Here is a 13,937-nt window from a genome sequence, read left to right on the forward strand (position 1 = left end):
ACAAAAATGAAAAGCTTATTTTTATTTCTGTAAACTTTTGGGTGTACTCCTTTGATGTGGAGAAAAGAAAAAAGAAAAAGAAGAAGAAAACTTTCCGCCAACAATGAATAGTATAGAAGAACTCCACATTATATTGTTATGTGCACCTCTTGAACTTGAGATTTTTCTGTACTTTTCGGTGACATCTTTCACTTTCCCTTTCTGTACATATGCAACAGTAAGGCGCACACAAATGATAGAAAAAACTGACTCGAGTAAAGCATATGTATCTCTTTATAGTGCATTAAGTATGAAAGAAACTGGTTGCATAAAATATTATGCACGATTAATGTAAAACAATTATTAAAATTAACAATAAAACATAATAAAGCATAATTTGGATAAAAATAAAGTATAATTAAACAAAAAGCATAATGTGAGTTGTTCTGCAAATTACATACATTGGTGTTTTAAAAGTAAAAGAGATTTGTTTGTTTCTTCGTTATTTAGTGATCTGTCTTACGAGGAAATTGTGGACGAGTTTGTGCGCAAACGAAGTGTTCTTGCGTACAATTAAACCCATTAGAGGAAAAAATCCTCGATCTCAACCGTTCCAGAGATATAGAGGAATAAGGGGAAGGATGCTGCTCCGATATTTTGCTAAGTTTTGAATATGTAGCAATAGCACAAGTAAAATAGACTTATAAAAATGAAGAATTCCTTCATCCACGAAGCTTTAGTAATACGTTACATCAGACATGAGGGTTACAAAACCGAAGAGTCCCTAAAAGATCTAGGGGAACAATGTTTTGGAAGGGGAAGGCGAAAATAACGGAGTTCAATCATTGCCTCTGAAAAAGGCATGCAAGGTGTCTATGTATAGATTTCTTGGTACGCTGAATCGAATGAAAACATAATTAGATCAAATAGTATGAAAAATATAAAAACATTGTAGACGTTTGCAACAATATATGTTTATGTTTCATATTATACGATTTGTTCTATAGCACTTTTGCACAGAATATGATCTTGTATTTTTGTTCACATAACGTCTCTATTCCTTTGGCAATATAATTAATACCCTTTCATATAATTTTTTCTCATTTTCTACGTACTAAAGATATGATATATTAGCAAGTAATATCATACAATTTTCTTTTTCGTGTCAATGGCGTTATTCCTCATAGGCCCTTCTTTCTCCTGCTCCGGGTAAAAGCTACGCCACTCACTTCAACATTCAACACAATTTTCATTTTCTGTGGTGCATATTTCTTAACGTTTAAATACAATTTTTAAACACATTCACTCGCAACATAGCCAAAAATCTACAAAATTTTAGAGCACCAACTTTCCCCTTATTCCTATATATCTCCGGAACGGTTACGATAGAGTGTTTTCCCCTCTAATGGAATTCATTGTACACAAAAACACTTCGATTGCGCATAAGCTCGTCCACAATTTTGTGCCACACTTAAATCGGTTTCCTTGTTAGTGAAAGGTTGGATACAGTTTTCGAAAAAGAAAGTGTATTTTTAAAAATCTGAGTCCTACATTTCATTGCAATTGTTTCCTACTTTTAAATTAGAACTAGCTGAACCTCCGCCCTCTACACAGCGGAGCATTCACATATGAGCATGAATCTCCTTGTCATTCCTCACAACACCTGTACATCTCAATTTATAGGCACAGGTGAAAGACGTCTTGATAAAAAAAAAAAAAATCGGCAAGGGGTACCATATAGGGGAGATTGTTTTCAATATCTCGCACGTTTGCCAGATTTGAGCCTACCACCGATTGGGGTTTCTAATTCATGTACGATCAGTGTATTCTTTGTTCTTGCATGTAGTATGTAATAAGCAAATACATTACATACACAATTAATTATAATGTCAGTGATATATGGTGTTCATTGGGCAAAATACTCCAAACAATAAAGATTCATCTTAGACTGGAGAAATAGTTATCCTTCGTTTTTAATTATTATCGTTTTGCCATGAAACAAACGCCTGAGAGTATACAACCCGTATATACAATAGTGATTGTTGGAACGTATAATTCACAGGATATGATGCTTTACTTTTTCTAAAATTTCAACATTTCCAGTGTACTACTAAAATAAATGTAATAAAGAAATAACGGTTGTTGTTTTTTTTTAAATATTCAGATAGAACTGAAAATATACACAAAATTTGAAATCAACCAGTAAAAACGGCACACTTCTAGCATTTGTGGCTTTCGAGATCTCATGGTCGAAAGGATTGCAGACAAACATATAAACTTTCCTATGGGGGCAAACATATAAATCTAGCATTTTACTATATAGATGAAAAAGAAAAGAAGCATAATGATTTACCACGGGAGGGGGGCGGAAACCAGTGATCTTACTTTCTACTCTCTGAGAAGGAGATCAGTAATCACAGAGAAAAAAATACCATGGTATTTTACATTTACAAATAATATATATGAGTGTGCTGCGAGAATTCAAAATACACCCGTAGTGTGCCGGAAGTTGAAAAAGGTTGGGAAACGCTAGTGTAGAGAGTCAAAATTTAGGACACGAGTTTGTTGATAAAGATAATCCATTCAATTGATCTCGACATATAGACAATCAGAAACTGGTTCCTTATGTATTCCTATGAGAATAATTGTGGATAGTATCCTTGCTCGATAGACTACTCACAGAGCTGTTGAGATTAGCGAGTTAGTATAATGTTCAGGATGCAAAATAATAATCTGTGCGTAAAATAAAATAAAGAATGAGTCAGAAAACACCTGGCCGCTTTCCTCCCGCCATATTTTCTAGTATATAAGATGAACATTGGCAGCACTGTGCATAAGCAAGGACAGGCTGCCGATCTTACTCACGAATAGATTGTCAGTTGGGAAGTGCGCGTAGTGTGGTAAATAACGATGAGTCAGTTAGATAAATAAAAACTAATTGTGAACAAACATCTCGAAAATCCAGGTATGTCCTTAAATAAATTAAACAAACTCGTAAAGTACCCTCGGTCTACTGTGCAAAATATAATTACAAAGTACACACAAGATTTAACTGTTGAAAGAAAACCTGGCTCAGGTAGAAAACCGGAGACTAGCCAACCGAAGTTGGAGAAAAGGGTTACTGCATTGCTGCGCCAAAATCTGAATTTATCGGTAAGAGCAGTTGCTGGTGTGGTCAAAGCGTCCCAATCTACAGTGCACAGAATTAAAGCAAGGAGAGGTTTACGATCTTTCAAAGTGCAAAAGGTACCTAACCGAGACGAAAAGCAACAACTGACGGCAAAATCCAGAGCAAGAAAACTCTATGATCAGTACCTTACTCAATATGAATGTTACATTATGGACGACGAAACCTATTGTGTCGCTGATTTCAGTCAAATTCCCGGAAAGGAATACTACGTAGCACTGAAGAGGGGAGATGTGCAGGATAAATTTAAACAAGGGAAGGCATCCAAGTATCCCAAAAAAATATTTGATTTGGCCAGGGCCGGCGCGAGGGGGGGTCGAGCCATGCTATCGCCCAGGGCGGCAGGTCTAATGGGCGGCAAAATTTGAAAAAGAAAAGTATACTATCAAAATATAATGCTTAGCAACAGGCTGACATGGAGAAATAAAATTGTGTTCAAATGAACTTACTTCACTCACATTCGAGATAATGGTCACTCAGGAAATTCGGAGCATTCTCCTTCATTTTCAATTATCAAACTACTAGCCACAGGTATGTCGGGGTCAATATTTCCCCTACAGCGGCGAAGTTTTTCAGCTAGGGTGGATAAGACTATCAAGGTTTCTTTTATATTGTTTTTCTATTCAGCAATGTTCTAACGCTCCACTTCAAGTATGCAAAAGGTACACTCCCACTTGAGACAGGCCGTTCTAGCCTACAGCTTCTAGAGACATTTAGGTTCTAGCAGCGATTTGTTATCCAATTTACTGAGCAAATGATAATCCAGTTTACTGAGCAATCGTTCATTTTGTACAAATAACATACAGTAATGGAGAATGCCTTGTAGAAATTTGCGAACACTTTCTTGGTTTCATACCGGTAACAGACATGACTAGTCTAGGACTCACAGAAGTAATAATTAAACAGCTAAAGGAAATGAACATTCCTATCGAAGACATAAGGGGCCAAGGATACGACAATGGTTCCAATATGAAGGGCAAACATTCAGGTATTCAGAAGACAATTTAAGAAATAAATTTTCAAGTCTTCTTCTGTTCCTTACGGTAGTCATTCACCAAATATTATCTCAACGATACAGTTTCAGTATAAGGTAGAGGATGAAGCTATTGAATATCCACAAATAAGATACAAGATCGATTTTTATTACAAAGTTCTAGACGTGATTGTGTTAGCTTTAAGCAACTTAACAACTTAGCAACATGTTTGAGCAAGTTAAACATAACAGGGAGTATTTCGATTTTCTTTAGGCCCTACGATATAAGTAATCTTAAAGATATGTCACCTGAACTTTTGTCTGCTAAACTTTCCAGCATTTTAACACACGAATAATCTAAAGATATTTAACTCCAGTAATTTGGAAGACAAACTGAAAGAAGTTTTATCCGCTATAATTAAGCCTAAATGTTCACCAAAAGAGACTAAAATTAATTAAGGCACATGACTTTGCTCCCAATGTTAGTGTTGCACTTAGGATTTTGTTAACTTTACCAGCAACAGTGGCAAGTGGAGAAAGAAGTTTTCGAAACTTAAGCTTATTAAAAACTATATACGTTCTTTCAGGTCTGAAACACGCTTGAGTAATCTAGCGATGATATCAACAGTACCGTACACGAATTGGCTGGAATATTGGGCTACGCGAATGTTATAAAGGAATTTACTCATAACAAAGCAAGAAAAGTTTCTTTCAATTAAGGTGTGTTAAATTTATGTCTGTCTATTGTGTTCTAGTACATCATAAGGTTTAGGATAATCACTTAGCTTTGCCGTAATATCTGATTCACTATATTATCTTCATGCTCCATACTCTATTGGGAACACCTTTTGATATAAAATAAGCTTAAAAATTAAAATTCTTAGTTATGACTAAAGCATACTTCTTTTATTTTATTCTCTGTATGGGCTGCTGTACATCACAGATATATAGCAAAATCGAGCATACTGAATATTGTCATGTATGGAGTCGTTTAAATATTATGTAAGCATTCGAGAGAAGTAGTTCAACATTTTGTTTATTTTTTATTTCATATATGTTTTTAAATGGAGCATATTACTTTTTCGTGACACTTGAACGTCTTCCGTCCAAATAAGGTTTGCGGATTAAAGGGGCGGCAAGTGAAAGTATCGCCCAGGGCGGCAAAACTGCTAGCGCCGGCCCTGGATTTGGCAAGCTATTTGTTCATGCGGTAAAGAAAAAGCAAGGCGTTCATCACAACAGGGACAATTAACGGCGAAATTTATACGAAGGAGTGTTTACAAAAACGCTTGTATCCATTTGTGATGTCACACAGTAACTTTGTTTTCTTTTGGCCAGATCTTGCTACCTCTCACTACTGTAAAGAAGCCACTGATTGTTATAAAGAAAAGGGTATCGTTGCAGTTCAAAGAGAGGCAAATCCACCAAATTGCCCTGAACTTAGGCCAATTGAAAAATATTGGACCCACATTAAAAGAACATTGAAAACATCAAAAGGGAAGGCGGCTGACTTGAAAACTTTTCGTCTCAAGTGGACTGCAGCTGCCAATCAAATAACAGAAGAAGATGTGCGAAATCTTATGAAGCGGATTAAAAGTAATGTAGGAGAAGTTTTCCATAATTAATTCTTTATGATATCTTTTGTGTGTTTATTATTTTTTTTTACTTTATAGTCAACTAAAGTATTAAAACGACCTTTCTTCTTTTCATTTCTTTACCTACTTTTTTGGTCAAAGTTACTGGCCAAGTTTTTTTCTGACTCATTCTTTAAAATGAAATGAAACCTTTCAGTTTCACGTTTATGATAGGTTAAGGGAGATGGATAATTGAGTGCAAGTGAATGATGATGGAATTAGAATGTGGGAGGAAACCGGAGTACCCTGAATAAACACACAAACATGATGTTATGCAGTACAAGCTTACTCGGACAGGGATCGAACCAGAGATCCCACGCGCCAGAGGTAACCGCTCTACCACTGAGCTACCGTGTTCACCTATCTGTGAAATACAAAGCTAAAGTAAAACTTAAATGGTTTTCTACTCCACAAATATGAAGGCAAAGATCTTTTCTATTTTCAAAAATTTATTTATCTTAAAGTACGTCTCAATTAATTTGAGATAAATTGCTATATTTACTGTAAGCTTAGACTTGGTAAAAATTTGGCTTTTTAACGAGTTTGGTTTACCAGGAAGAAACCAAACTTCTTGGCATGGTGTACACTTCGACATTGGTAATATTACATATTTCAAATTTACATATTAACCTCTTGCGATACAGATTATCATTTTCCTATGTGAGTGCTATAATACTGGTTTCATTTAATATTAAAAGACTGTACAAACCGTTATATAGGGCATAGTTATTGTGTGTGCATGATAAGAGCATTCACATTCCTGATAAAACAATTATTTGCATTGTGGAACATTTGGAGTGGAAAAGAGAAGTTCTGACGGGATTTTATGCTGCTTTAGGTTGGCAACACTGACTGGAGATCAAAGACAAAGGTTTTCTTTTTCCCATCTCGAAGTTGCTCTTTATTTATCGTCAAAATAAACACATGTGTGTTGTAATTGAACTCTCTTAGACCTACCATCTTGTGAAACAACACGTTTTTTTATCTTTTCTGACAGTAAGGTGCTGTCACCTATGGAAAAATAGTAGAACCAAGTGTTACCTTATATCCACCTACAAATTTCATCATCTCCAGGATTAGTACAACCCTTAATAAGGGATACATTTTCATGATATTCAAATGGATATCACTGATACACAAGAGGTTAAACCTACAACTTATATTACCACACTTGAGCAATGTTATAGACTAAAGACGCTATATTATCACCAAACTTTGGGAGTCTCTACAAAAGTTACACACACACATGTGAGGCGGACGAGGTATCAAAGTACTTTACTGGCTAATACTATGTTCATGATATGACGTATTTTTCGAATAAATAAGGATAAAGTTACAAAGGATTGAAAGTTTTCGCGTTTTTTAGAAGGTTTTTATTTCAAGAAGACTGCTTTGGTAATATATATATATATATATATATATATATATATATATATATATATATATATATATATATATATATATCACATCGAAATAGTGGCGGACCTAGAGGGTGTTCGGAATAAATTTTACAATTGGATTTATTCCATGTAGATACGAATTGTCGGAAGGTATTGCCTGTGTTCTCACATATTACTTCTCTTTGGTTTCAGGTACTGCTGTGAATTCAAACAGAACTGCATACTTTGCAGAAGCATGCTTACAACAATTAAACCCTCTCAACAATGAAACAACCTATCAAAAACATACACGGACTATTCTACAATTGTTGATTCAACTTGTCTTTGGCAAAATTTGGATATTCATTTCTTTTCAAGTTGATTCAATTATTTTGAATATTGTAACTTCTTAGAAAAATACATTGGAGAGATATGGACACGTGCTGACATCTGTTGAGCCTTTAAACTTTCCTTAAAATGGACTCATGGGACCATTTTATACGTTTCCAATCATAGACGATGCACCTTATATGTTCACTGCACCATTTTGTATGTAGCAATCTGTACTGGAGGCGATCAGTGATTTGGAAATCACAACCCGAATACAGATGTTCAACTTATGCAACTTCATAATATGGTAAATGCGTCCTTACTACTAGGAATTTAAATATTTCTTAGGTGCTCCATCGTGGCTAAACGGTTGGTGTACGTGGTTTGGTGTGGAAGATCTGTATTCGATTCCTCCTGGGAGAGCATGTAGTTCAGATTCCACGTTGAGTTGTGGGTTCACGTCTCATGTAGTCTCATTGCTGAAAGGGAAACTAAACTGAAATTGAAATCAAATCAAACACTTCTTATAGATGGTTTAAAATCTGTATTTTAAAAACATCAAAGGTGAAGGACAAATGTTAATTGATTACCGAAAGTGTTATATACATTCCATTTCTTACTGCTTTATTTTCTCCCAAAGCCAATCAATTTAGTGAAACAGACTTAACTTAGTCTCTAAAAATAGAGTCAGTCAGGTACAGTCTTGTTCATAAAACCCTGGTCATTTTAGCTTCTTAAATAGTTGTACTCTCAGAACTGCGTTTAGAATTTAGTTCGTTACTTTGCCAACTCTGAGAAATAAAATTACCAGTTTTTGCTTATAATTCTCAAAACAGATTAAGAATAATGTTAGTTTAAACCTTGGAAAATGTATGGTTGAATTTGACCAAAAAAATATATTAACCGGTAATATACCGGTCAGTTGCCAACCCTAATCGGCATGCAAGAGAGAATTCATTCAAAACAGGAGTATTCTTTCAAGAATCTTATGAGTTTTCCACTGGTAACTCTTAACTCTTTTCACATATCGAAACAAGAAAAAACTTGTCGTCAGTCTTTCGTTTTATAGAATACTGTTCTTTGTAGAAGCATACCGAATTCAAACTAAAATTCACAAAACATCAGAAAATGGACAAAAACATTACCATTGATGAGGTAGTAACACAATAACACTACTGTGAATATGCACTGAATAATACTCTGTTAGCAAATTTCTTTCCATAATTTCTTATATTCTTTCTCCATTATGTCTCTTGCCTTATTAGCTAGTTCTGTAACATCATTCAAGGTCAACGCCTCTGTTGGAATAGGATCCAGAAAGTGGACGATAATTTTTGCTGAAAAGGAAAAAAACATAATTAATCAATATTTATATCTTAAAAGTACAAATATATAAATATTATTTCACGACAAACAGATACACTTAACCCTTTGTGTTCCAGTGACAACCAGGTGGATGCCATAAAATATTCTGTTGCAAATTACCAGAGATATCCATAGGGATGTCATAAAAACATATCCTTTGTTAAGGATCTTATTAGTCCTGGAGATGATAAAATTTTGTAGTGGTTGCAAGGCAAGTAGTTAGTATTACAATTTCTCCTTAGGTGACAGCACCTAACTGACAGAAAAGAAAAGGATGCTTTGTCTCAGTAGATGGAAGGCCTAAAAGAGCATTCAATTACGACATACATGTGTTTGTTTTGACGATTAACAATTCGCAACTTGGAGATCATTTTGCGAGATTGAATTTTTTTAAAAAATGTCTTTGATCTCTGGTCAGTGTTGCCAACCTGAAGCAGCATAAAATCCCTTCAGAACATCAAAATTTCCCTTTCTCAGTGAAAATTTTCCAAATGCAAATAGTTACTTTTCAAAAAAAGAAATAAGTAATGTGAATGCTATTCTAGCGCGTACACAATAACTATGATCTATATAACACTCTACACAATCTTTTAACAGTAAATGAAAACCTCGTATTAAAGCACGCATATGAGAAAATCACCCCTGGAACGCAAGGTGTTAAACAGAAGATAATTTATGTACTCACTACGCTACATGAGAATTAAACAAGAATGCAGGTTAAGTTTAAGGTCAGCAGTAATTGGAAATTTCACAGATCAAATTGAATTCTCTGTGTCGAAATATTCACATTGATTTAGAATAAAGTTCTGCAGGAGACAGAGATAAATATTAACTAGTAAAGTAAAAATACTTAACTTCAGTGGAAATGAACAACTCGAAGAACAATAGACAACATCTCTTATAGCGCCGAGGCAACCAGACGTCCAGGTTTACACGCAACACAGAGCCCTAATTACAGGGGATGTTTAAAACTTAACATTATTTTACTAATTACTTACGAGTATATATATATATATATATATATATATATATATATATCCATGCGTGGAGAGTTTTATTTACACGCTGTATATATATATAAGAAAATGTTTTCCTAATGCAATATTGTTAGCAAATTACTTATTTCTGTTTAATAATGTTCCTTTATTGCATTACATGGTCCCTCTCCCCTATCCAGCAAAAGACAAAAACAATGTTTCAAAATGAAAAGAAGCAATTTGAAGAAATAAATATTATTTGTTGGGGGCGAATGGAAGAAATTGATATTACATTTTACAATAAAAAGTGTAACGTTTTTTTGTGGAATAGGATCTACTGTCTCTTGTACTAAGAACGGATCGTGTGGGAATATTAAGTCACTTAATGTAAGTTGACTTCATCATTTAACTGACCTTATGAAAGTGTTCGATACTGCGAAATTACAAAATATACAGCGTGTCCATAAAAATACTATCATACTTTCACGTGGTATTACGTCGCTTTGACTAATCGTATTTAAATGAAATTGGTGACATTTGAAAGAAAAACTCAAATATGTTTGTGCATACCAACAATGGACAACAATCTAAATAACGAACGGGATCAAATACAGAAAAAGTAAATTCACGCATGTTTACTTTGTGATTAATCGATATGGGTTCATTGTTGGATATTTAGCTTTTCTGTTTCTGCTTGAGGTCACTTGGAAAGTTTTTGTGTTTTAGCACTGTTACGCCGTAATATGCTAACGTAAATTTATATCCTTTCCTTCTGCTGTGTTGTTATTGAAGAATAAGATTTAAGGAGTTATGGTGAACAACAAGAATGATCTTGATTTGTTTTGGAATCTCCGTGTCTCACTTGATCTTGACATCGTCGAGGTCGCCTCAGTTGATGGTCTAAGACTTCTTTTTATGGGGTTACGTAAAGCATTGTGTCTATGTATCTCCACTGTCTCAAAACCTGCAAGAAGTACAAGATCATATCAGTGTTGCCACCCAGTCTATTTGATCAGATATGTTGGAGCATGTGACGTGAATGTAAATATCGTCTTGATGTCTGCTTCGCCACTCGTGGGGTCCACATTCAATGTATGTGAGGTATAGTAAAAAATATTTGAATTTTGCTTTCAAATGTGACCAACTTCATTTAAATTCAATTTTCCAAAGCGACGTAATATCACTTTAAAATATGATAGTATTTTTATGGACACGCTGTATATTAAGGTGGGTTAATTTTTGACGTTTCTGTCTCACCCCTAAAATGGTTCCATATCACATCAAAGTAAACCACGAGAAAAATGAGCGCGATTGAATAATATTAAATGGTGTCCCAAACGACTTCAAGTTTTGAATGCATTTAGAAGCAAATAAACTTTGTATGTTTAAAAAAAATTATGAATTAATAAACAAAGGTAATAATTACTGAATGATTACAAGTAAGTTGAAAATAACGTGTAATGTGAATTTGTGGTGCACTCCAAAACGATATGCACATGACCCCTATCCTAACTAACTAACTCTATGAAATGTGGAACACGGAGGTTCAACGCCGCGTTCACAAAAGCTCTCCACTGACTTCTTTCCTTAGACAACTGAATCCAGTTTCTACTTCGTATTCCTATTTCTGTGAGATCTATCTTAATATTGTCCTCCCATCTTCGCCTAGGTCTTCCTAATTGTCATTTTCCGATTGGTCTTCCATTAAGACTTTGAAATCGTTACTAGTTTCTTCCATTCTGGTTACATGACCTGCCACCTAAGCCTCCTAGATTTGATGACTCTAACAATGTTTGGTAAACCCTAAAAATTATGTAATTCCTTGTTATGAAGTTTCCGCCATTCCCCACTCCTGTTCCTCTTGCGTTTGAATATTCGTCTCAAGAACTTGTTCTCAAAGACTAAAAGTCTACGTTCATCCCTCCTAAGCAACCATGTTTCGCAACCATACAGAATAAACCAACAGGCATGATTATCGTTTTATATACTTCAAGCTTCAAATTCCTGGACAGAATTCGCGACGACAAGAGATTTTGAACTGAACAATAACACGAATTCCCTGCTTTTACTCGACATTTAATTTCTTCGTGAATATGATTTTCGTCTCTTAATATTGATCCTAGATATTTGAAACTATCCACTTTATCAAAAGTAGGCCTATTATTGATATTTTAACGCATCCATAATTTGCCGTATTACGATCCCGACGAACTTCCATGTATTTAGTTTTCTCTGCATTTACTTCTAAACCCATGTCCCTGCAAGCGTTTAATAAGACCTCTGCATTTCTTTCTATTGTTCTCCTATCATCCCCTATTAAATTTACATCATCAGATATGCCATAATGAATACCGTTCAACTCTAGGCCCTAGTTGCTATCTTTGATTTCCCTTATAGTGTATTCCAGAACAAAGTTGAATAATAACCGCGACAACGCATCTCCTTGTTTCAGGCCACTCTCAACGTGCAAGTTCATGGACAAAAATTTTTCTACCCGGACTTTACTTTGGGATTCATTTAAACATATCTTAATTAATGTAATTAGCTTTTCTGATATTCCAAATTATGTAAGAATGTTGTACAATTTTTCTCTCCTAACCGAGTCGTAAGCCTTTCTAAAATCAATAAATATTTGATGTACCGGGGTAATGTATTCGCACTTCTTTTTGAGTATTTGGCGAATGGTAAATATTTGGTCGATAGTTGATCGATTTCGTCTAAATCCGCACTGATAATCTCCAATAATTTCATCCGCGCATGGAGTCAATCTTGCTAATACAATGTTTTAAAGTATTTTATAGGACGTTGACAGAAAAGAAATGCCTCGATAATTATTACAGTCAGTTTTGTCGCCTTTCTTGTGAATTCGAATAATGATTGATTCTTTCCACTCCTGTGGCAATTCTTCCCTGTTCCAGGTAAGGAGAATGAGTTTGTATATCTTGTTCCACAATTTTTCGCCTTCAGCTAAAATTAACTCAGCCAGAATTTCGTCTACACCTGGAGATTTGTGTTTCTTTAATTTCTTTATAACATTTCCTACTTCCATTCGGTTAGGTTCTGGAACATACGGTTCTGCGGTGTGTATTTTCCTTTCTCCACGCACATTAGTTTTTGGCTGCGTTCTAAGCAAATTGATAAAGAAATCTTTTCATCTATTTAAAATGCTATCTATATTACTGAGAACTTTTCCCGTCAGCCTTCTTTAATATATAAACACGAGGTTGACAGCCTTTCTTAAATTTGTTGATCCCCTTATACATATCTCGAATATTTTCATTTTTACTATTATCTTCAAGTTCCTTAATTTTAGTTTTAAAAAATCGCGTTTCTTTGTTCGAAAAGTTTTGGAAGCTTCCCGTCTGATGTCTATAGAATTTTGTGTAGTTATTTCGTTCGGAATTCGTAGCCAACGTAATTTTGCCTGTTTTCTCTTCTCTCCTAGTTTAATGTATTCCTGGTCGAACCATGGTTTGTTTCTATGAATTTCCGAGTGCCCCATTTTTTCTTTTGCTGAAACCTTAATGCTATCTCTAATTTCAATCCAAGTGTCCTCAACACTAGTGCACTCCGAATCTTCCAAAACCGAGAATCTATTCGAAACTTCAATCTGGTATTCTTCTCATACATGGCTCTCTTCTAATTTCTTTAAATCGAATCTCTCCGTTTTCAGATATTGAATATTTCCTTTATTTAACGATAATCTCTCTTATTATCGCTACTACCAGGTAGTGATCAGTGTCACAATCTGCTTCTCTAAACGACTGAACATCAATTATACTAAATTGTCTTCTTCTATCTACTAAAACGTGATCAATTTGATTATGTTTTTCCGTCTGGTGAGGTCCAAATGTATTTATGAACGTCGCGATGTAGGAATTTCACGATTAGGTTTCTGGATGTTGCAAAGTTCACAAGTCTAACACCGTTCTCATTACTTTCCTTATGCAGACTTTCGTTCCCTATAATCGGGTTGAAAATATCCTCTCGTCCTACCTTAGTATTAAAATCCCCTAATATAATTTTATATGGTATCGTGGGAATTGGTCAAATATCCGTTCCACTTCTCCGTAAAAACTGTTTTTTATATCATCTTATCTTCTGTTGGAGCAT

General features: G+C 34.8%; 1 protein-coding gene across 1 annotated transcript in view; it reads right to left on the reverse strand.

Annotated features, from left to right (window-relative positions):
- Window positions 1–8,060: 8,060 nt before the first annotated feature.
- The window catches only part of LOC145664936 (1-acyl-sn-glycerol-3-phosphate acyltransferase alpha-like), a 68,754-nt gene continuing 62,877 nt past the window's right edge, over window positions 8,061–13,937 (reverse strand). Inside the window, exon 6 of the mRNA XM_081732405.1 lies at window positions 8,061–8,819. Within this exon, the coding sequence (XP_081588531.1) occupies window positions 8,686–8,819 (134 nt within the window). The 3' untranslated portion in view covers window positions 8,061–8,685. The remainder of the gene's footprint in view (window positions 8,820–13,937) is intronic.

This window comes from Thermobia domestica, chromosome 1 (assembly GCF_964235325.1).
Source record: "Thermobia domestica chromosome 1, izTheDome1.hap1.1, whole genome shotgun sequence".
In the NCBI taxonomy this organism is placed as follows: Eukaryota; Metazoa; Arthropoda; class Insecta; order Zygentoma; family Lepismatidae; genus Thermobia; species Thermobia domestica.